This window comes from Leptonychotes weddellii, chromosome 4 (assembly GCF_054177405.1).
Source record: "Leptonychotes weddellii isolate Sample4059 chromosome 4, ASM5417740v2, whole genome shotgun sequence".
Lineage (NCBI taxonomy): Eukaryota > Metazoa > Chordata > Mammalia > Carnivora > Phocidae > Leptonychotes > Leptonychotes weddellii.
This window is the reverse complement of record NC_138372.1, coordinates 28,139,869-28,159,352: the sequence shown is the minus strand read 5'-3', so window position 1 is coordinate 28,159,352 and position 19,484 is coordinate 28,139,869. Positions and strand designations below refer to the sequence as shown.

General features: G+C 54.0%; 1 protein-coding gene and 1 long non-coding RNA gene across 4 annotated transcripts; one reads left to right on the top strand and one right to left on the bottom strand.

The window, feature by feature from the left end:
- Positions 1–3,161: 3,161 nt before the first annotated feature.
- HEYL (hes related family bHLH transcription factor with YRPW motif like) lies at positions 3,162–19,003 on the top strand. 3 transcript variants are annotated; one of them, XM_081818176.1, is made up of 5 exons: positions 3,162–3,269; positions 9,848–9,914; positions 10,886–10,969; positions 12,241–12,322; positions 15,353–19,003. In XM_081818176.1, exons 2-5 carry the CDS (start codon positions 9,852–9,854, stop codon positions 16,024–16,026), a joined length of 903 nt encoding a protein of 300 aa, XP_081674302.1. In that variant the 5' UTR covers positions 3,162–3,269; positions 9,848–9,851; the 3' UTR covers positions 16,027–19,003. The 3 variants fall into 3 exon arrangements, with proteins under 3 accessions (XP_081674302.1, XP_006745914.1, XP_030897838.1); XM_006745851.3 differs by lacking the exon at positions 3,162–3,269 and adding an exon at positions 3,525–3,648; XM_031041978.2 differs by lacking the exon at positions 3,162–3,269 and adding an exon at positions 3,563–3,648 and having other exon boundaries at positions 9,852–9,914.
- On the bottom strand, positions 10,151–16,828 carry LOC115945059 (uncharacterized). Its single transcript, XR_004079544.2, has 2 exons — positions 16,740–16,828; positions 10,151–11,097 (listed from the first exon to the last, which is right to left on the bottom strand). It is a non-coding gene; the product is annotated as an uncharacterized LOC115945059 (long non-coding RNA).
- Positions 19,004–19,484: the final 481 nt, after the last annotated feature.

The window sequence follows — 19,484 nt, the reverse complement described above, 5'->3', positions numbered from 1 at the left end:
ACCGCGGTCGGCAGTTGGCATTTTATTCCGAATGTGATGGCAAACCTATGGATGGTTTTGAGCAGGAAGTGACATGATTTGACCGACATTTTAAAGGATCTTGACCAAGGACTGGAAACACTCTTCGGGCTGCTGTAACACCCGCCTTGGCTCTCCTCCACCTCTCTGGCTGCCCCTTCTCAGTCTCCTCTGGCAGCTCTTTCTCAGCCAGTGGTGGTTCTCTCCTACAATCTAGGGACATTTTTAAGTGGGGCAGGTACTACTGGCATTTAGTGAGTAGAGGCCAGCGATGCTGCTAACCATCCTACAATGCACAGAACAGCCCCACACAATAAAGAATTTTCCAGCCCCAGGGCGCCTGGGGGCTCAGTTGGTTAAACATCTGCTTTCTGCTCAGGCAATGATCCCAGAGTCCTGGGATCCAGAGTCCCATATTGGGCTCCCTGTTCAGCGGAGAGTCTGCTTCTCCCTCTGCCCTTCCCACCCCCATCCCACGCCCCACTCGTGCGTGCTCTCTCTTTCGCGCACACGCACACGCAAAGTGAAGTTAAATTTAATAATATATTTTATTTAATCCAATATGTACAAAATATTATCATCTTAACATGTTAATCAATATTAAAGATATCAATGAGATTTCTTTCCTTTTTTCCTTTATACCTTCCTTTCTTTTCTCTCTCTTTCTTTTTTTTTTTTAAAGATTTTATTTATTTATTTGAGAGAGAGAGAATGAGAGGGAGGAGGGTCAGAGGGAGAAGCAGACTCCCTGCCGAGCAGGGAGCCCGATGCGGGACTCGATCCTGGGACTCCAGGACCATGACCTGAGCCGAAGGCAGTCGCTTAACCAACTGAGCCACCCAGGCGCCCTCTCTCTCTTTCTTTCAATGCTGGTACGTACTTCACACTTACTACACACAGCAATTTAGACCAGCCACGTTTCTTTCTTTTTTTTTTTTTAAGATTTTTAAAAAAATTTATTCATTTGAGACAGAGAGATACAGAGAGAGAGAGAGAGAGCATGAGCAAGGGAGAACAGAGGAAGAGGGAGAAGCAGGCTCCCAGCCAAGCCAAGAGCCAGACGTGGGGCTCAATCCCAGGACCCTGGGATCATGACCTGAACTGAAGACAGACGCTTAACCATCTGAGCCACCCAGGCGCCCCTAGACCAGCCACGTTTCAAGTGCATAGTAGCCGCATGGATCTCGTGGCTATGGTATTGATGGTATAGCTCTGGACTCAGTACTAGATAAGAGAGCCTAATGTTTAAGAGCTGTACGAGGTAATAAAGCCTAATAGTTTGGTTCTGGAACCCAATTGTCTTGTTGAATTCCAGCCCTTCCATTTAATCCCTGTCCATTTTTTTAAAAAAGATTTATTTATTTATTTATTTATTTATTTATTTATTTATTTATTTATTTGAGAGATAGAGAACACAAGCAGGGGGAGGTGCAGAGGGAGAAAGAATCTCAAACAGACTCCCCGCCGAGCGTAGAGCCTGATGCAGAGGCTCTATCCCAAGACCCTGAGATCATAACTTGGGCCGAAATCAAGAGTCGGATGCTCAACCAACTGAGCCACCCAGGCGCCCCTACTCCCTGTCCATTGTAGGTATAGAGTTACTCCACCTTTCAGGGTCTTTGTTTCCTGTTTGTAAAGTGGGGATGACACAATATTACTACTTTATAGAGCTGTCCAGAATTAAATGGGTTAATATTTACAAAACAGTTTCAGGTGTAATAAGTAACTGTTTAGCTAGACCCCTCCTCTGTCTCCATCCACACTTGCTCTCTGGGTAATCTGTCTACCCCTGTAGTTTTAAGTGCCACCTATTACCTAGTGACTTCCAGATTTAAATATCCAGCTCAGACCTCTTTTTTGAGCTCTGAACCCCCTGTTTAACTGTGCATCCCATTTTGGTGACCTGGGGCATCTCACACGAACATGCCCACAGCAGAGCCCTTCACCTTCGCCTGCAAATCTGAGACACTGCCAGGCCTTGCAATTGGAGTCATTACGCAGGGCAGGTACCTGGTGGCATCTTTGATCTCTGCCTCTCCAGGGAATGCATAGTGCGTGGATTGTGCAACTTCTATGTTGGTTGTGATTTCCACTCCACTGGTGTGTGCGCAGTGGAGCACTGAGGTGTGTGAGCACTGTGGGCATCTGGGATAGAAGATGTGTGAGCGATGAGGGCATCTGGGATAAGAGTCCATAGGTGTGGCTGGGGTGACCACCAGGGCCTCCTGAGAAAGCAGAGGCTGCAAGCAGGTGCTGACTCCTCCTGCTACCCATGTCTCAGAGTGTGTATGTATGTGTTTGTGTACTTGGCCATGTGGTTGTGTCTGCAGACATGTGTGGAAGGGGGCACAGGAATGTTATTCCACACTACTGTAATCAAGTGTTCCCAAGCAGGTCTGGAAAGTGCAGTTATTCTCAGATAACCAGCCCTATTCTCCCAAGCAAAGGGGTGGCTTTGTCCGTGTCCTGGTGGGCAGGTGAAAGGGAGAGACTTCTCTGGTGTCTGACCCACCACATCAAGACCTTCCCGTCTCCTCCTCCCTGCCCTTGAAGTCCACCTTGCAGGCTGTTCCCATTCTGCTTCCTTCTGAGCCTTGGGGGCTTCCCTGAGGTACTGGGCTATGAGGATGGCTGGTGAATCCCTGAGAATCTTCCTTGAGTCTCCCTTCTCAGCTGCAGTCCCCACTGAGTGAACAGTTTGGTCTGGTTGTGTGGTGGGACCCAGGAAGGGAGGCTGAAGAGTACTTCCCCACCCCCTTTTTTGAGGCCCTGCCACAGCTTTGGGAATGGAGCCCTCTCCTGGCGCTCTTGGCCTCCCAGGCCAGCTCTGCCTCTGGTAACTGGGAATGGATTCCCAGGGACACCCACGGCCCCCACCACCCAGTCCAGTTCTCTTGGCCAGAGCCACCGTACCGCTGCATCTTCAGCTGTCCCTTGGGGGGGATGACAGCCGCTTATCTCATGTTGGAGCCTCCCCACTCCCCCCGACCGCCCGCCCAACACACACTCATTCCACATGCCTTGGACCCCTGTGGGAAAAGCTGCTGGAGGATTCTCGTCAAGGATCAGGCCACAGCCACCCCCACCAACCTCACCAAACCCGATGTGTCTGCCTCCTCCAGAACCCCAGGAGGCAGGAGCCGGCGGGTTCGACCCTTGCAGAAACTGGGGCATCGCGGAACGGCGCCCCCAGAGACCCGCAGCTCCCGGGGCGAACCAGGGACAGATGAGGACCCCTGGCTTCCCCGGAGGTGGGCCTCGAAGGGCACCTGCCCAAGGCCACCCAGCGCGCAGCGGCCAGGGCGGCGGAGCGGAGCCGGACCTCCCAGCCGTCGGAGGGGGTGGTGACCGCCCGGGGCCTTCCCACGGCTCGGCCTGCGCGTCACCGCGGGGGCGAGGGGGCGCCGGGGCGCCGGGGGCTGCGGCGCAGGAGAGGGCCCTGGGAAAGGGCGGCGGGGCCGGGGCGGGGCCGGGCGGGGGCGGGGGCGGGGCCCGACTTCCCGGCCGGGAGCCGGCACGGTCGCGCGGAGACCCAGAGCCTGCGCTCGCCATGAAGCGGCCCAGGGAGCCGAGCGGCTCTGACAGCGAGTCCGACGGACCCATCGACGTGGGCCGCGAGGGCGAGCTGAGGTGAGGGCCGGGATGGGGATACTGGGAGTGTCTGGACGGGTTCAGCGGGCCTTAGGACTAGTCCTTCGTACGGCCTCAGGAGATGCAGGTGTGGGCGACGGCCCGCAGGTGTGTATGGGGTGGGGGTGCAAGTGGGGGACACGTGTGCAGCGTGGGCCGTGACACGCACGAGTGTCTGGATCGTCTGCGCTCTGGGCCATTTCGGGCTCAGGGTGCCGGGATGGAAGTGGAGTTCAGCTCTGGGGTCTCATTTTCAGTTGGTTATCGTCTTTCTGTAGAAGTGCCAGGTTGAGGCGACTGGGGCGGAGTTTTCCCTGAAGATCTTAGGAAACCCTCACGGAGTATTGGTTACACACTCCCTGTCCGGAATCCGCTGAGTGGGCAGAATAGCCATACTTTCTCTATTCTACCTTAGCTTGGGTGCACTTTCCATGTAGTACACAAAAGGCTTCCAGGGAGAAGAAAATCTCCCCTCCCCTAAGCAAATTGGACTTTGGAATCAAGGTTTTGGTTCCGAAGAAAATAATAGCTGACTTGTCAGTGCAGGGGCCTACACTCCAATTCCAACACTCTTTCTAATGCACACCCTGCTGCCAATGTCTTTCAGCTTTTGGTAAATATTCTGACTTGCTTCAAACCTGTGGAACAAACTCCACTGGTACCGTTCTGCTATTTCCCCCAGTTCTGTGAACAATCTAAGCTTCAGTTTCCTCATCGGTGAAATGGGTATAAGTAATAGAACCGATCCCAGTTTTACTGGGAAAATCAAATAAGATGATGCATGTCATGAGCTTAGCACAGGGCTTAGCACATAGCAAATGTTTAATTCGTGTCAGGCACCCAACATGTGATGCCCAGAGCCCTGAAAGAGCAGCAGGGACTGAGTGGGAGTCTGCAGGCCTGAGTCCCAGCCCCAAGTCTGTCACCAACTCACCATGTGACCTTGGGCCATTGCTTTCTCTTTCTGAGCCTGTTTCCCCATCAAAATAAAAGGAGGACATGGAGTGGGAAAGAGAGGGGACTATCTGATCTCTCCTGGCTCATCCAAACCTGACTCTAGAACAGATTTGAAAGGGGGATTCAGTTCGTCCTTAGGGATGTTTTTGAGGGACTTCATCATTTCAGTGACTCCAGTTTTCTGAGACCAGGAGATCCTACCTTAATCACAAAGCCTAGTAAAAATGCCACCAGTTTCCAAGTATTTATACCTTATAACAGGAGCTAAGGCAATAGATATCCCCCTTGCACCCTGTACACTAATTAGGTTTTGGGGTATATAATACAATTTCCTATGCAACTTATTAGCATTCTTAAATTGTTTAGCAGAAACTGCTATTTAGAGAAGCATTTCTCTGAGTCTGGGCCTGCTAGGAGCTGGGGAAGGGCCCAGCACCATGTGCTGGTGGTGGAGGGGGCTCTCAAATTCAATGTCATTGGGTCTTCATGAATCAGAGGCATGAAATTGATGCCAGAGAGCTGGCTCTGTCTTCCAAGAATTTGCAGTTTGGCCAGTGACCTGCCAGGTCACACAAAGACCATGGACAGGATGGAAGATGGAAGGAGAGACAGACTGTGGGCTGTGAGGGCACCCAAGCAGGGAGAGGTCACTTACAAGCAGAGGCATCATGGACGGTTTCTTGAAGGTGGTGGCATTTGGGCAATGGCATAAAGGATCAGTGGGCAGATTTTTCCTACATGGCATTTTGTCCTTTTAGCCAGAGCCCAATTTTAGAGACTGTCTAGATTCTTAGAGGAGCAGACCCTCTCAGAGCAGAGAAAGCAGTTGGACATCTGGCAGAGGCTGACTTATAGACCCCTCTTTGTAGCACTCACCAAAGGGCCCTCCCCCCAGCAGACATCAATGCTTCAATTCAGGGCGTGCTGAACGATGCCTGCTGTGGCCCAGACCCTGGGCTGGGCGTGGGGGGCCCAGATGTATCCTGCTAAGCCTCTGCCCTCAGGGAACTCTCAGAGAAGAAGAGCTTCACGTACAAAGAAAGCCAGATAAACAGTGGCAAGGGCCATGGGACTGGGGCAGCCAGCCTCCCTGGGGTCAGAGGCAGGGCGTAAATCCCCCACACTCAGAGATGTGAGAATAAGGAGCAGGGTGTATTCCATTGTCACTGTGGGCATCTGCCTGATGGCGGCATCTTGCCCCATATGAGATAATCACACACAGATCTCCTATCTGAACCCAGCACCACCCCCGCTCCGCCCTCTGCCGACACAAGCTGGGTCTCAACGGAGAGTATAACCTCTCTCTCCCCTCCCCCTCTGTGAACATTCAGTGAACACCTGTCATATGTCAGGCACTGGGTCGGGGCCTGTGGGTCTTTCCTACATGATTTAAGGCACATGGTGGCCTTTGAAGTCAGATAGACCTGAGTTTGATTCTCACCACCATGAACGTGGGCATTTCTGAACTTCAGTTTTCTCCTTTACAACACAGGGATGCTAATACCTACCTCACAGGGTGAGCCTTTGATGAGGTAATGTACCTAAAATGCACAGCTCCCTGATTTAGCCCAAGGTAACTTCCAACAAATGCTGCTCTGGAAAGGGTCATCATTCAGTTGGAGGGTGCCATGTTCACGAGGCAGCTTGGTCTAATGAAAAGATTAGAAGCCTGAAGACTTGATTTGCTGGGCATGATTCTTAACTCTTTGTGTCTCTGTCACTCCATCTATCAAATGATTATTTTTCCTAATGTGAAATAGCCCCAAAAAGACTTAATTCACAGGGCTATTGTGCAATAGATGAGACAAGTAAATGTGGAAGTACTGTCTAGAACAAGGAGTACTGGCTATGTGACACACATGGTGGGGGAGGGGTGACGATACGGGGTGCACTGGGAAGAGCACTGGATTAAAAGCCAGGAGACTTGGCTCCAGTTCTGGAATTTCCTCCAATTTGCTGTGTGGCCTGGAACAGACCCTTCCCCTCTCAGATTTGCCTTATTTTAAAAGTGGGCTCAGCGCTCCTGAAAACCCTTCATTGGGGATATCATCCTGCCTTTGGTTAATGCAAAAGGCGTTCCCCTGGGGGCGGGCGGGGGGGGGGAGCGGAGTGCCCCAGGGGGCCTGAGGGTGAGTGCTGAGGGCATCAGGACTGGCAGCCAGACCACCTAGAAAGCTGCTCTCCCCCACACCCCAAGAGACCTCCCCAGAAATCTGGCTAGGGACCACTCGAGGCACATGGAACAGATCTTGGTGGTCAGCATATCTTCTCTGGGTCCGTGAAAATCTGCCTTATTTTCAGACTGTCAGACAAGAAGCTCTCACACCTCCCCCCAGTGTCAGGGCCAGATCACAGCCTGGAAGTGAGCTCTGGTTGAGCTCTTGGGAGCTTTAAGGATAAGGGGACTGGAGGGCTATTCAGACAGACAGGAAATAAGAATTAAGAGGGAAAACAATGCTGAATTTGGAGCCAGAAGACATGGATTCCCATGCTGGCTTTGCTCCTTAGCAGCTGCATAGGCTGGGCAAGCTGCCTCCGGTCTCCAAGCCTCAGCATCCTCATCTGTAAAATGGGGCTTTTGTTAGGCTCAAAGGAGGGAAATATATGTAGCGATGCCAAGAAAACTGTGAAGTGAGGTTTGCCTGTGAGATATGGGAGTCGGGGAAGAGGGATAATAGTGCAGAGAACAAGTGACCAGGAGAGTGGATAAAGGGATGGCAGAGCTGCTGTGCCCTGCAAGGGGTGCGTCAACCTCCAGCAGATGGTCCCCGAGGAGGGATCAGGCTGAGGGACAGTGACGTGTGCAGTGCTAACCCAATACCCCTAGAGACTCCTTATCCAGCCTAGGGGGGACAAAGGCCATGTTTTATTATCCCTTGGCTCTTGGGGCTTGTCCTGCGTGTAGCTTTGTAAACAAGCTGCCCTACAGATCTCAGGATCGGGCCATCCGAGCCCTGGACCGAGCTTGCTGGGCCATCTCTCCCAGGAGCTTCACAGGCCTCTGACCAGCCCTTCTCATCCAGATGTTTGGAAGGAGATATCCTTTTCCAGATGTAGCTGGACAAAGCCAGGGACATAGCAGTGGGATTTGATCACGGTTGATGTGGACTCTCCTGCAACCTTCTCTCTTTGAGCAGTTGATGAAAATGATCTAACCTCTCATGCCAAGAGGGTAGTCACATGGGCTGGGACCCTCCTGGTGAGCCACATAGACCCCCATTCCACAAAGGCCTGGGAGGTAGCTTTTATGATGTCACTTCTCTGCTCCCCAGTGATGCCAAAGATGGGGGCAGGAGGAGGGAGCTCAACCATGGGCTCTGCTATGCTCCAAGCACTTGCTGGGTACTGGGGCTACCATGGTGAATGAGACAGGCATGGTTCATGACCTCAGGGAGCCTACGCACTTGGTGCAGAGACAGACATCAATCAAATAATCATATACATAAAAAACAACAAATGGGCATACATGCTATGAATGCAGGATGCTAGGAGAGGGTAGAGCAGGGGCCATCTAGTGGGAGGGGGGTATCAAAAAAGGCTCCCCCAGGAAGGTGGCATTTGAATTGAGATCTGAACAGTGGTAGAAAGTCCTAGGCAAAAGAGGCTGGGGCTTGGGGGTGGGGAGACAGGGTGCAGCAGAGAACTCTAGGCCAGGGGGGCAGTATGTGCTACCACAGGAAGGAGTGGAGCATCACAGGCTGAGGCATACAGAGCAAAGGAGAGTTGAGTCTCAGTGGTGACAAGAGCCAGCTGGGCCACCTGAAAGATGATGGCCTCGATCCTAAAAGCATTGGGAAGGCCCTGAGGAGTTTTAAGAGAGTGACAAAATCAGACGTGTATTTAAATGATCACTGGGCCTGTTTGTAGGGGGTCAAAGGGGTGCAAAGGGTCCCAGCAATAGAATCCTGCAGCCGTCCACATGAGAGATGATAGAGGTTTGGTCCTCTGAGCAGCAGTGGAAATAAGCAGGACAGAGGGGAGACATATCTCAGACATGGAATGGGCACTTTTGGATGAGGTGGGTGAGGACAGAAGAGGAATCAAAAGTAGTGGTGGCCAGGGGGCCTCGCAGAACTGGGAGATGGGATGCCTTTGCTGAGATGGGGGTCCAGGGGGAAGACAGGGGTGGTGGTGGAGGTGGAGGTAAGCTCACGGGTTCGAGTTCAGATGTGTGGCATTTTGTATTTGGAAATGGCAGGGGAGTCACCTTGTTTAAAGTTATTCGTGGATAGGGCATCTCCCCCTGGGAGCTGAGCGTCTGGACGGCTGGGGCCTGGCGGACCGCATCCAGTCCAGCCCTGGACCTGAATGGGGCCTCCGGGGTGTTGGCCAAATGAATGGCCCTCCGTGCAGCCCCGCGAATCCCCTCTGTTCCGGGAGAGCCTCTGAAGCAGGAAACCGTTAGCAGGGCGAGCGGTTGGGCTGGAGAAGATTTCGGTCAGTCGGGGCAAGAGAGAACCCCCCATTCCGGCCCCCCGCCCCGGAGGCTGAGTCTCTTCCCGGCCATGGGGCCTCCCGGAGTGCGAGCAAATATCCGTCTTGTGCCAGGCCTGCGGAGGGGCGGAGGGGCGGCCCGACGCGATGCGGGGCTGCAGCCTTCCGGGGAGGCCAGGACAGCGTCCCGAGAGTCCGAGGGGGCCTGTGACCCAGATGCCGCCTCCCCCTCGCCCGGGCCGCGCTGCGTGGGAGGAGGCGGCAGCTGCCGGCGGGGCGGAGGGCGGGCGGCGGGCGCGCCCGGCCCGTGGGAAGCGGCGGCATCTGCTCTTTCCACGCTCTTCCCAGCGGCTCCCTCTGAAACCCAACCCGCCGGCCCGGCCCCGCCGCCGCCGCCGCCGCCGCCCGGGCCCTCGCCCGCCCCGCCCGGGATCGGGTTGCAGGAGTGCGGCGGCCCGCTGCGGTTCCCCGACGCCCGCGGCCAGGGGCGAGGGGCAGGGGGCGAGGCCGAGCGGGTCGGGCCGGGAGCCCAGCCCCCACCCCCTGCCCCAGCAGCCGCGCGGCCCTGGGGCAGGAAACCGAGCGCAGGGGCGACTTGGCGGGGTGGGGTGGGGGGGGCGAGCGATGGGCTCCCACCCACGCCTGCCCTGCGCCGCTTCCCGGCCTGGGAGTCCTCTGCCGCCGGGGAGACCACGGCCCTCCTGGGAGGGGGCGGTGCCCGCCCACATCCCCACCTCCTCCAAGGTCAGGCGAGGCCAGGGAGATGGTCCCCCAGCTCTGAAAAATCAGCCTTTCTCTTCTCCTGCAGCCAGATGGCCAGGCCGCTGTCCACCCCCAGCCCTTCGCAGATGCAAGCCAGGAAGAAACGCAGAGGGGTGAGTGTCTGTCTCGGCAGAGTTGCCCGTCGAATCTTTGCCCTGAGTCCCCAGGGGCCTGGCCCGGAGAACCCTGGTCAGAAACATCACCCCCCCGGGTGCGATCTAGACTTTGGGCAAGCCACTTAACCTCTCTGTGCCTCATTTCTTCAACTGTGTAACCGAACCAATGAGGGTGCGTACCTTACAGGGCGGTTTTGGAGGTTAAATGAATTACACTCAGGACAACACCTGACTCACAGTTAGCCCTTACTGTTTATTCCAGCCTTCCCCCTCTTCTCTCCAAGCCCAGAACTTTCATTTCCTCTCAGGGTGCTGAGGGGTGGGGGAGGGGAACAGAAGAAGGAGGCTCCCTGGCTGGCTCTCTGCTGCCTCATGCCAGCCCCCTGCCCTTTGTCCCCAGGATGTAGCTGTGCTTCTGTCCTGGGGGTCCAAAGACCGGGAATGTGGCAGAGACCAGCCCTGCCCCTCACTTAGGCAAACCATTCCTTCCAGCCCTCATCTTTATCTGTAAAACAGGGGTCATAATGTCTGCCCTGGTATCAGTATTCCGCTACCAGTAGGGTGAGGTGGGAATGAGGTTGTGTGAATGAGAGGCCTCCCCAGCTGGAAGCAATGCCTCTTCACCACCCAGCAACTGAAGGGGTAACCTTGGCCTGCAGGAGCTGTGGCTGGTGTCCCTGTTCTAATGGGCCGGTCTCCTGTTGTACCTGCCGTTTTGCATTTTGAACATCACCCCTGCAGACCAAGACAAGAGATTGGAGTTCCGCTCCCAGCTTTGCACTTCTTTACTGTGTGACCTTAAGCAAGTCATTGCCCCTCTCTGAGCCTCGATTTCCTCCTCCATTAAGTAAGAACAGATTTCTCTCCCTCACAAAAATATTGTGAAGGAAGATATGAATCCATGTCCCTCAAAGCACGTTGGAAACTGGCGAAGTGCCCACGAGTAAATTCCTGTCATTGTGTTTTAGATCATAGAGAAGCGGCGCCGAGACCGCATCAACAGCAGCCTTTCTGAGTTGCGACGCTTGGTCCCCACCGCCTTTGAGAAACAGGTATGTGATATTCCTGATGGTACCAGAGGAAACCCCACGCAGGTGGCAGATACGGCCCATTCTTCGTGGTATGTCGTATTGATTGGTAGCAGCTGCTTGAAGTGCTGGCACCTGTCACCTCCTGATATCTGCCAGGGAGAAAGGGCATGGAAATTTATATTTACTCTGGTGTCTCCAGCGTTGTGGCTTTCTGTCCCTCATCCCCTTGACAGAAATCCTTAAAATGATCCTGAATGTTAGGGATGATTATGCCCGTTGCACAGGTAAGGAAACTGAGGCACAGAGAGGTGAAGTACCTTGCACTCGATCACACAGCTAGGAAGTCGCAGAACAGAACCAGACCACAGAACTGTGTGAGTCTAGAGCCCCCTCGCCCTCTGCACTGCTGACAGTTCCAGAGCCGTTTGAAAGCAGAACAGGCTGCTGGGGTGTGAACACCCTGCCGCTGCCCATGGGGGTGGGGAGCAGGTGACAGTGGGAAGAGAGTCGGACGGTGAATCAATCAGACAGTCTCAAAGATTCTCCACCCTGTGCTCCAATGCACGGTCATGGGTCATGTGCCTTCCTTTATGCTGGTGAGAACAAGTCGGTCATTCCACAGACATCCACTGACGCTTCCACAGGCCCAGCTGTGACCTAGACCTGGTACCTGCCCTCAGGAGCTCACGGGGAGAGTCTGACCCTCAGGTTTCTCCTGGGAGACCAGGTGATGCTATAGGCGTAGCAAGCATTGCTCAAGAGAGAGAATAGAAAAAGAGCAAGTGCTGTGGGGCTAAGAGGATGAGCTAGATCTGGGGCGTGGTGAGCGTGAAGTTGGATTCCCAGGGAAGCTGGTCTAGGAGGCAGGTGGGTCCGCGGGAGTGGCATTCTGGGGATGGTGCGCTAAGCCATGGAGGTCGATGAGACCTGCCAGGTACAATGTGCCAAGTGAGAAAAGGGAGCCAGTGCCCACTGGGAAACAGCCCCATTTTAAGGGAACAGGCAGAGTAAGGTGGAAGAAGAAGCTAGAAAAAGTGGTGTCACGGCAGTCAAGGGAAGGAGGGGTTTCGGGAAGGATGCTCGGCAATGCAGCGGGCGCGCACGGACTAAAATGGGAACTGAAGAGAATCTGTTCGTTTGGGAAACGTTGGCCGAAGCAGAAGCCCCCCCGCAGGCCATGGTGGAGTGGGAAGAAGATGGGGACAGGGAGCCGGTGAGGGCTGATGACACCATAGGGAGGGGAGCGAGAGGTCAGCTGGAGGCCTTCACTCTTCTGTCTTCTGTACACGCAGGGCTCCTCCAAGCTGGAGAAGGCCGAGGTCCTGCAGATGACAGTGGATCACTTGAAAATGCTCCACGCCACTGGTGGGACAGGTACCGATGATCTTCTCTCCCGGGAGTCATTCATGAAACACATATCTGGGGGCTAGGCCCTGTGGATCCACTGGTGAGCAAAGTAGACATGGTCCCTGGCCTCAAGGAACTCATGGTCTATGGTGGGGCTGAAGCAGGTCCAGGTGCAGCTGTCCCAAAGCCTGGCTCTCTCCTTTCAGCATTACCCTCTCCACTGTCAGTATCCCCAGTGGTCCCCACCTGGTCCTCTACTCCACTCCTTCCAGCCTTAGTTAGCCCTTGGAGGGGGTCTGCGTAGATGCCCTGTCCCTACGGGTTCCCCACCTTAACCCCCACCCTCCTTAAGCCTTAGCCCGAATGAACTCATTCTCACTGGGATCCCAGTGGAAACCCTGGGAGGGGCCTGCCTGAGATGTTTAGCCACAGATGTTCACTGGTGTGCCTTCTGGGCTGGTGCTGAGGTCATGCTCACAGTGAAGACCCGTCGTGGGATTATAGTAGAACCCAAATGTAACTCGTGCCGTTATTTTGGGCTGGTCCATTGCAGTGAAGTCATGGAACTGTGGCCTTAAAAAGACTTCTGAACAAATGGAAATTCTGTTTGCATGAAGCCTCACTGTGTATTTTGGCGATTTCACAATTGAGAAATCTTGAAATCTCCACAAACCTGGGCCACAAAGACCTAAGTCCTAAAACCTTAACTTGGCCACCTTTGGAGGGGGCAGTCACATTTCAAGTGACCCAGCCTGGTGCTTCTCAGTCTTCAGTGAGCCACAGTATCATCTGGGGGCAGACAGTCACAGGGCACACCCCAGAGATTCTGAGCCAGGAGGCCTGGCCTGAAGGTTAGGAATTTGCAAGTTTAGCAAGCACGCCCGATGACCCTGATGCAGGTGGTCACTTGGAGAACTTCTGCCAAAGGAATGCATGGCCAACAGTGAAAACTGATTCTAATCAACCAGTGGGGGAGAGCTCTCCAGCTACATTTATGGGTATCCAATTCAAAGAAAAATAGTGACTAATATTTTGGCCAGAATTCTATAGTCTCAAAATGCTTTCCCCAATGTTATCTCATTTGATTCTCACAAGAATCTCGAGACTGGGGGTTGTTGGCATCACCCTTCTCCGGCCAAGGGCTAATGGGAGGACAGGACTGGCTTAGAGCAAGGCTTTGGGTTAGAATCCTGAATTGAATTGATTCAAATCCCATGAATTGTGAATTTGGCTCTATTACTTGCTAGCTTTATGACCTTTGACAAGTGATTTAATTTCTCTACGCCTCAATGTTCTCATCTCTGGAATGATAATAATGATAGGATTTTTCTGAGAATTAAATCAGATAATGTAAATTTGAGTACTTAATAAGAACTCAGAAAATGTTAGCTGAAAAAGAACAGCAAACACAGAAACTAAGTATACAGCCGAGTAAGGTCTTGTCTCCAAGGAGGCCTGACTCCAAACACCATCCCCTGCAGAGTTGTCCCTCTATGGGAGCCTCGGCCATGAACCAGGGGCCAGATATTTGCAGCCAGAGTCATGAGGTCAGTGCCCATTGAGGCTGGTCTGTCTATGCATGGAAGATGATTGAGAGAGGGGCAGGTGGAAAGGCAGTGAGAACCGAATACCTCTGTGGCCAGGCCACCTGGTCAGACTTCACTGAAACCAGCCAAACTGAGGATCCCAGACTGATGTCGGCAGCTGAGGACCAGAGTGGGGTCCTGCTTTCCTGACTGCCCTTCAGGCTAGGGGACAAACTCACATGCCTTCAGGGGCCAAGCCAGTAATATGCAGTTGACCCTTGAACAACACAGGTTTGAATAGTACAGATTCACTTCCATGCAGAGTTTTTGCATTAAGTGGAAACATTTTTGGAGATTTGCAACCGTTTGAAAAAAAATTGTAGACACACCACATAGCCTAGAAATATTGAAAAAATTAAGAAAAAGTTAGGTATGTCATGAATGCAGAACGTAGATGTAGATACAAGTCTGTTTTATCACTCACTACCATAAAATATACACACATCCATTACTGAAGTTAAAATTTAGCAAAACTTCCTCATACAAACCCTTTCAGACTGCACATGGTGCCATTTGCAATGGGGAGAAATGTAAATGTAAAAATGTAGTAGAATCATAACTGCATGAAGTTAACTGTGGCATATACATACCGTACTCCAGTAATAATTTCCTAGCCCCCTCCTGTTGCCCTTGTGGTGAGCTCAAGGGTTGCGAGTATCTGCTTAAGACCCCATGTGGCACTAATCATCTCTGCCAGAGCAGTCCTTCTCTCCAGGAAATTGCTATCACAGTAAAAGTGATCTCTGGTGGTTCTCACTACTAGTAGTTTGGCGGGGAGTCAAAAGTTTACTCAGGTGTTCAACTGTGCTGGGGGAGGATCGGTGCCCCTAATCCCCATGCTGTTCAAGGGTCAAGTGTAAATGATGGCTAACTTTGAATTCATGGACTATTTCTGTGCAACATTGCATTTAGTTTCACCCTCACAGTCCTGTGCAGTAAGTATTACTATGTGCTCATTTTACAGCCAAGGAAATTGAGGCTTAGAGAGATTAAGAGACCTGTCCGTGGTCAGGCCACTAGTTAAGTGGCAGAGCTGGGATTTGAACTCAGCTCTCCTGGCTTCCAGAGACCTCAGGCTTCAGTATGACACTATGCTGCCTTCTCTGTGGGGGGCCCCCCCGGCCCTGACGGCTGCGGTCGCCACCTCCCATGGGCACAGGTCTTTCACGCCTGGCAAGTGTCCACTTAAATGACATTATCTTGGTCGCCAAGTTTCTTCTCTGCGTTCATCGTGAATTTCAATGAAAACAGTACTCTACATTTTATCATGCTTCGTAGTTCAGTGAACTCATTTGATCATCACAGTGCCCCCCCCCCTCTATCCCAGGTAGGGGTGATTATTCCCACTTTACAGATGTGGAGACTGGGACTCAGAGAGGTGAGGTGGCATGCCCAAGGTCACACAGGTCTGACCCCAGATCAGCACTTGGCCCTCGCCTGGCACACACCCTCATCACGCCTTGCTTTGCAGGATTCTTTGATGCCCGAGCCTTGGCAGTGGACTTCCGGAGCATCGGTTTTCGGGAGTGCCTCACCGAGGTCATCAGGTACCTGGGGGTCCTGGAAGGGCCGAGCAGCCGTGCAGACCCCGTCCGGATTCGTCTTCTCTCGCACCTCAACAGCTATGCAGCCGAGATGGAGCCTTCTCCCACGCCCGCTGGCCCCCTGGCCTTCCCTGCCTGGCCCTGGTCCTTCTTCCATAGCTGTCCAGGGCTGTCAGCCCCAAGCAACCAGCTCACCATCCTGGGAAGAGTGCCTGGTCCCATCCTCCCCAGCGCCTCCTCTCTCGCTTACCCCATCCCGGCCCTCCGAACCACTCCTGTGCGCAGAGCTGCTGCTGCCGTCCTGCCAGCGCGCAGGAATTTGCTGCCCAGTCGAGGGGCATCTTCCGCACGGAGGGCCCGCCCCCTGGAGAGGCCAGCCGTCCCCCTGCCCGTGGCCCCCAGCATCAGGGCTGCCAGGAGCAGCCACATGGCACCCCTCCTACGATCTTCTTCCCCCATGCCCCCCAGCATCGTGGGGTCCCCTGCTTATGTGGCTGTTCCTGCCCCCAGGCCCTCTTCCCCAGGGGCAGCTGGGAGGCCAGCAGGAGCCGTGCTCTGCCACTCCTGGGTCTCCGAAATCACTGAAATCGGGGCTTTCTGAGCTGGCTTTTCCCCAGTAGCGAGGAGGGTTCTTTTTCCAGGAGCTCTAAAAACAGTGCTGTCTTCTGCCCTGCTTCCTGGCCTGGCTCATCTGTCTGCAAAGGCATCTTCCTCACCCATCAGAGGCCCCTTGCTCCTTTGGCCCATCTCCCCTCCTCACTGCCCATCCCAGCTTGCAGACCCAGCTCTCCTGGAGCTGTTCTGATCTCAGAGGCCTGGTCTCATTTCTTACCTGGGACAAATAAGCCCTGGGAGGGCCCCTACAAGCTTTCCCCAGACCCTTTCCTGGGGGCAGCAGGCATGAATCCAACGTCTGGGAACTAAGCTTGACCCTAAAAGGCACAATGGCCTCAGGCCGGCTGCTTGCCTAGAGAGTTCAGAACCCAGCCTGAGCAGTGATTGACTGGTGCAGCCTTCCCAGGCCCCCAGGGCCAGAACTTAGTGTCTGCCTCACTTCCGGAGACAGTAACAGAGCAGGGGCCACAAAGCGGTCTCTGGGGAACCCCCGTCTGCCCCTGCCCACCCCATTGCAGTGAACCACAGGAGAGGCCCCCCTGCCACCGCAGCCAAGGCCCGGCAGTTAGGGGCCCAGTAGGGCCTGCTCGGGTGGTCTTCCCTGCTGCAGACACCTACACTCCGGCTGACCCCCAGTTCCCTGCATGGAGATGGGAGGTTTCTGGGCAGCAATAAGGCTACAAAACAGGGGGTCCTTACCACCAGGCCTGGGACAGCGCTCCCAGACAAGAGCCAGGATTGAGCAGAGAGCCCAGCTCCCTGCTTCTCGTACCATCACCATCCTCCAGATGCCTGGTCCCTGTTGGGTGCACAGCGTGGAGGGTCATGTTCCCATGTGATGGCGCCCCCGGAGGGGCCCTCTTGGGATTCAGCACCAGACGTTTGTGCTGCCTGGTTTGCATCCGGCTCGCAGAGCCCAGACTGTGGGACAGCCAAGCGCTGTCAGCTGGACAAAAATAACTGCAAGGAGGGGCGAGAGGAAGGACAGTCAGAGGCGGCTGGGCCCTTCACGGTCACACGGCGGGTCAAGGGCCTGAGATCCTGTTCACCCAGGATGTCACGCAGCTGGCTCTGCTCAGAGGCCATTTCAGGACCCAGCTCCAGCCCTGGCCGCTCATCCTCTAACGGAGGGATCAAATGGCCTGTGGCCACCATTCCCAGCAGAATAGCAGAGGCCAGACAGGACTGGGGCAGCCCCGGGACTGACGTTCAGCTGGACCCGTGTTGCCAAACTCGCTGTTAAAACGTAGAGCCACTTCTCTGCTTGTTGGCAAATATCTGCTTCCCTTAAGGGCCTCTAAATGCCCTGCTGCCCCATGTGGCTTTCCCCCAGGCCCCCACGCTGGTTGGTGAATACTTCTTTCGAATGTCACCCCTGGGAAGATTCTTTCAAACCCACCCTTTGATGGAACTACTGCCCCCAGAGACTAAATTGAGGAGATCCTTGGGCTCAGACATAGAGTTTGCTAAAACCCTGGGGGAAAGGGCCCTTTTGGAGAAATGGGGCAGAGGGCAGAGATCATTTAAACGACCCAGAAATCTCTTTTGAAAAGGCAAATTCCTCCAGGAGGCATGAAGAGCTAATGTATTCTTTCAGTCCTCAGTGTTTGTTCGATCAGATTTCTGTCCTCCTGGATGCATCTGAGATGTGCAGCTGTGGGGAGCGAGGGCAGCATTCCAGGGAGTGGGTCACCGGCCAGGGGTGCTCCTGACGGAGACAGACAGGGAGGGCAGGGCAAGTCAGCAGGCTCCCAGGAGTTGGGAGAGGTGGGCACAGGGAGGTCACAAAGGGAAGAGCCCAACTTCATCTTCGTCACAGAGGGCAGAAAGAACTGCTTCTGCTCCTAATCTTCCTCCCGCCCCTCCTCCTCCTCTCCCGGGCTATCCCAGCTGGCGGCTCCCTGCTCCTAGGGTACCAGGTCAGTGCTGCAGTCCCGCAGTTCGGCAACTTCATAGCCTGAGAATATGGGAAACCCATTTCCACATTTCCAGGACCCAATTCCAGGAGAATCTGTTGACACCATCGAATGAGGTGGAAATGGCCCAGAACTTTCAGCATCTGAGTTGATCTTGAGTTCATTCTCCCCAAGAGATGGTGAATGAGAAAGGTGACTATGTATTTGTTTTCGTGGTTGAGGATTTGTATCTTTTGTTTCTATTCCCAAGCCTTTCTGGTGTCCCCGACTCCTACCCCCTTGCTGGGGCTGTAGCAGGCATCCAATAAAGTTGTTTTAGTTCTTCTAAAAACCTCTGAAAGATTCTACTTCTTGAGATCTCTGGAGTCCATCCACTTCTCTCCAAGCCCCCAGCTATCACCCTGGTCTGGCCATTTCACCTGCCCCCAGATCACTGCCCTCCACAAGGTCATCTTGCTTCCGTCTTGCTTTGTCACTCAGTTCTCAAGGCAACCAGAGAGAACTTTAAACATGCAAATCATATCATACCAACCCTTACACTATTACCCTATTATTCCCAAGATAAAATGCAAGCTCTTCCTCTTGTCCCAACCTTACTTCCAGCCAATTCCAATCTTGCTCACTGTGCTTCTGCCACTCTGGCTTTCCTTCATTTCCTCAACATTCCAGCCTGGTCCCACCTCCAGGACTTGGCATATGCTCTTCCCGTGCCCAAAATGCGCTTCCCCTACCTTCTGCATGACTGAGCTCTTTATACCCTTGGCTTAAACTCACCTCCTCAGAGAAGGCTTCCTTGACTTCTGTGCTTGAATAGTTAGTTCATCAATCTCCAAGCCCCGTATTCTTTCCCTCCCTAAGGCACTTGCCATTGCACATCCATGTGTGTTTACTTCTTGGTTGATCATCTCCCCCACCAGCACGTAAGCTCTGTGGGCCCAGAGACTATGTGTGGCTTGCTCTCCACCCTGGACCCAGTGCCAAGCACCGTACCTGGCTCTAAGTTGGTGTTCAATAAATACTCGTCAAATAAATGAACTGGGGAGGTGAGGAATCTTCCAGACTCTGCTGGATAATACAGGCCCTTGAGCGGTGAATCTTCCCCCCCCCCCCCCGCCCCCAACTGGCTGACTTTGCAGGGAGGCTGGAGAGCAAAGTGAGAGGCAGGGCCAAGGGATTGGAAGTTCTGGCAAATGGTGGGAAGGCTCTGGCCAGAGAAAAGTGCGAGTGTGCTCGCGCTGGAGCGCACACTGACAGCTGAGACCAGGGAGGCGTCCCTCCAGCAGGTATTGTTCTCCACTCTTGCCCTGATGGATCTGGCTTGCGATCAATCCTACACACATTTGCAGAGGTCTGCTCCACGCCAGGCCAGGCGTGGTGGAGCCAGGGGTGATGAGAAGGCTGAGGGGACCCAGGGGGGATGTCTGCCTCTGCCTGGGGTGGCCATGGGGGAGGGGGGACAGCTGGGAGGAAGACTTCCTGAAGGAGAACCAGAAGAGCCATTCTACCAGAACAGGGAACCCCGGTGCAA

Excerpts from the sequence above, each read along its gene's own strand:
- HEYL (XM_006745851.3), top strand. The coding sequence starts at position 3,569 with ATGAAGCGGCCCAGGGAGCCGAGCGGCTCTGACAGCGAGTCCGACGGA. Across the intron at positions 3,649-9,847 it reads GGCCGCGAGGGCGAGCTGAG|CCAGATGGCCAGGCCGCTGT; the intron begins GTGAGGGCCGGG and ends CTTCTCCTGCAG. Across the intron at positions 12,323-15,352 it reads CCACGCCACTGGTGGGACAG|GATTCTTTGATGCCCGAGCC; the intron begins GTACCGATGATC and ends CTTGCTTTGCAG.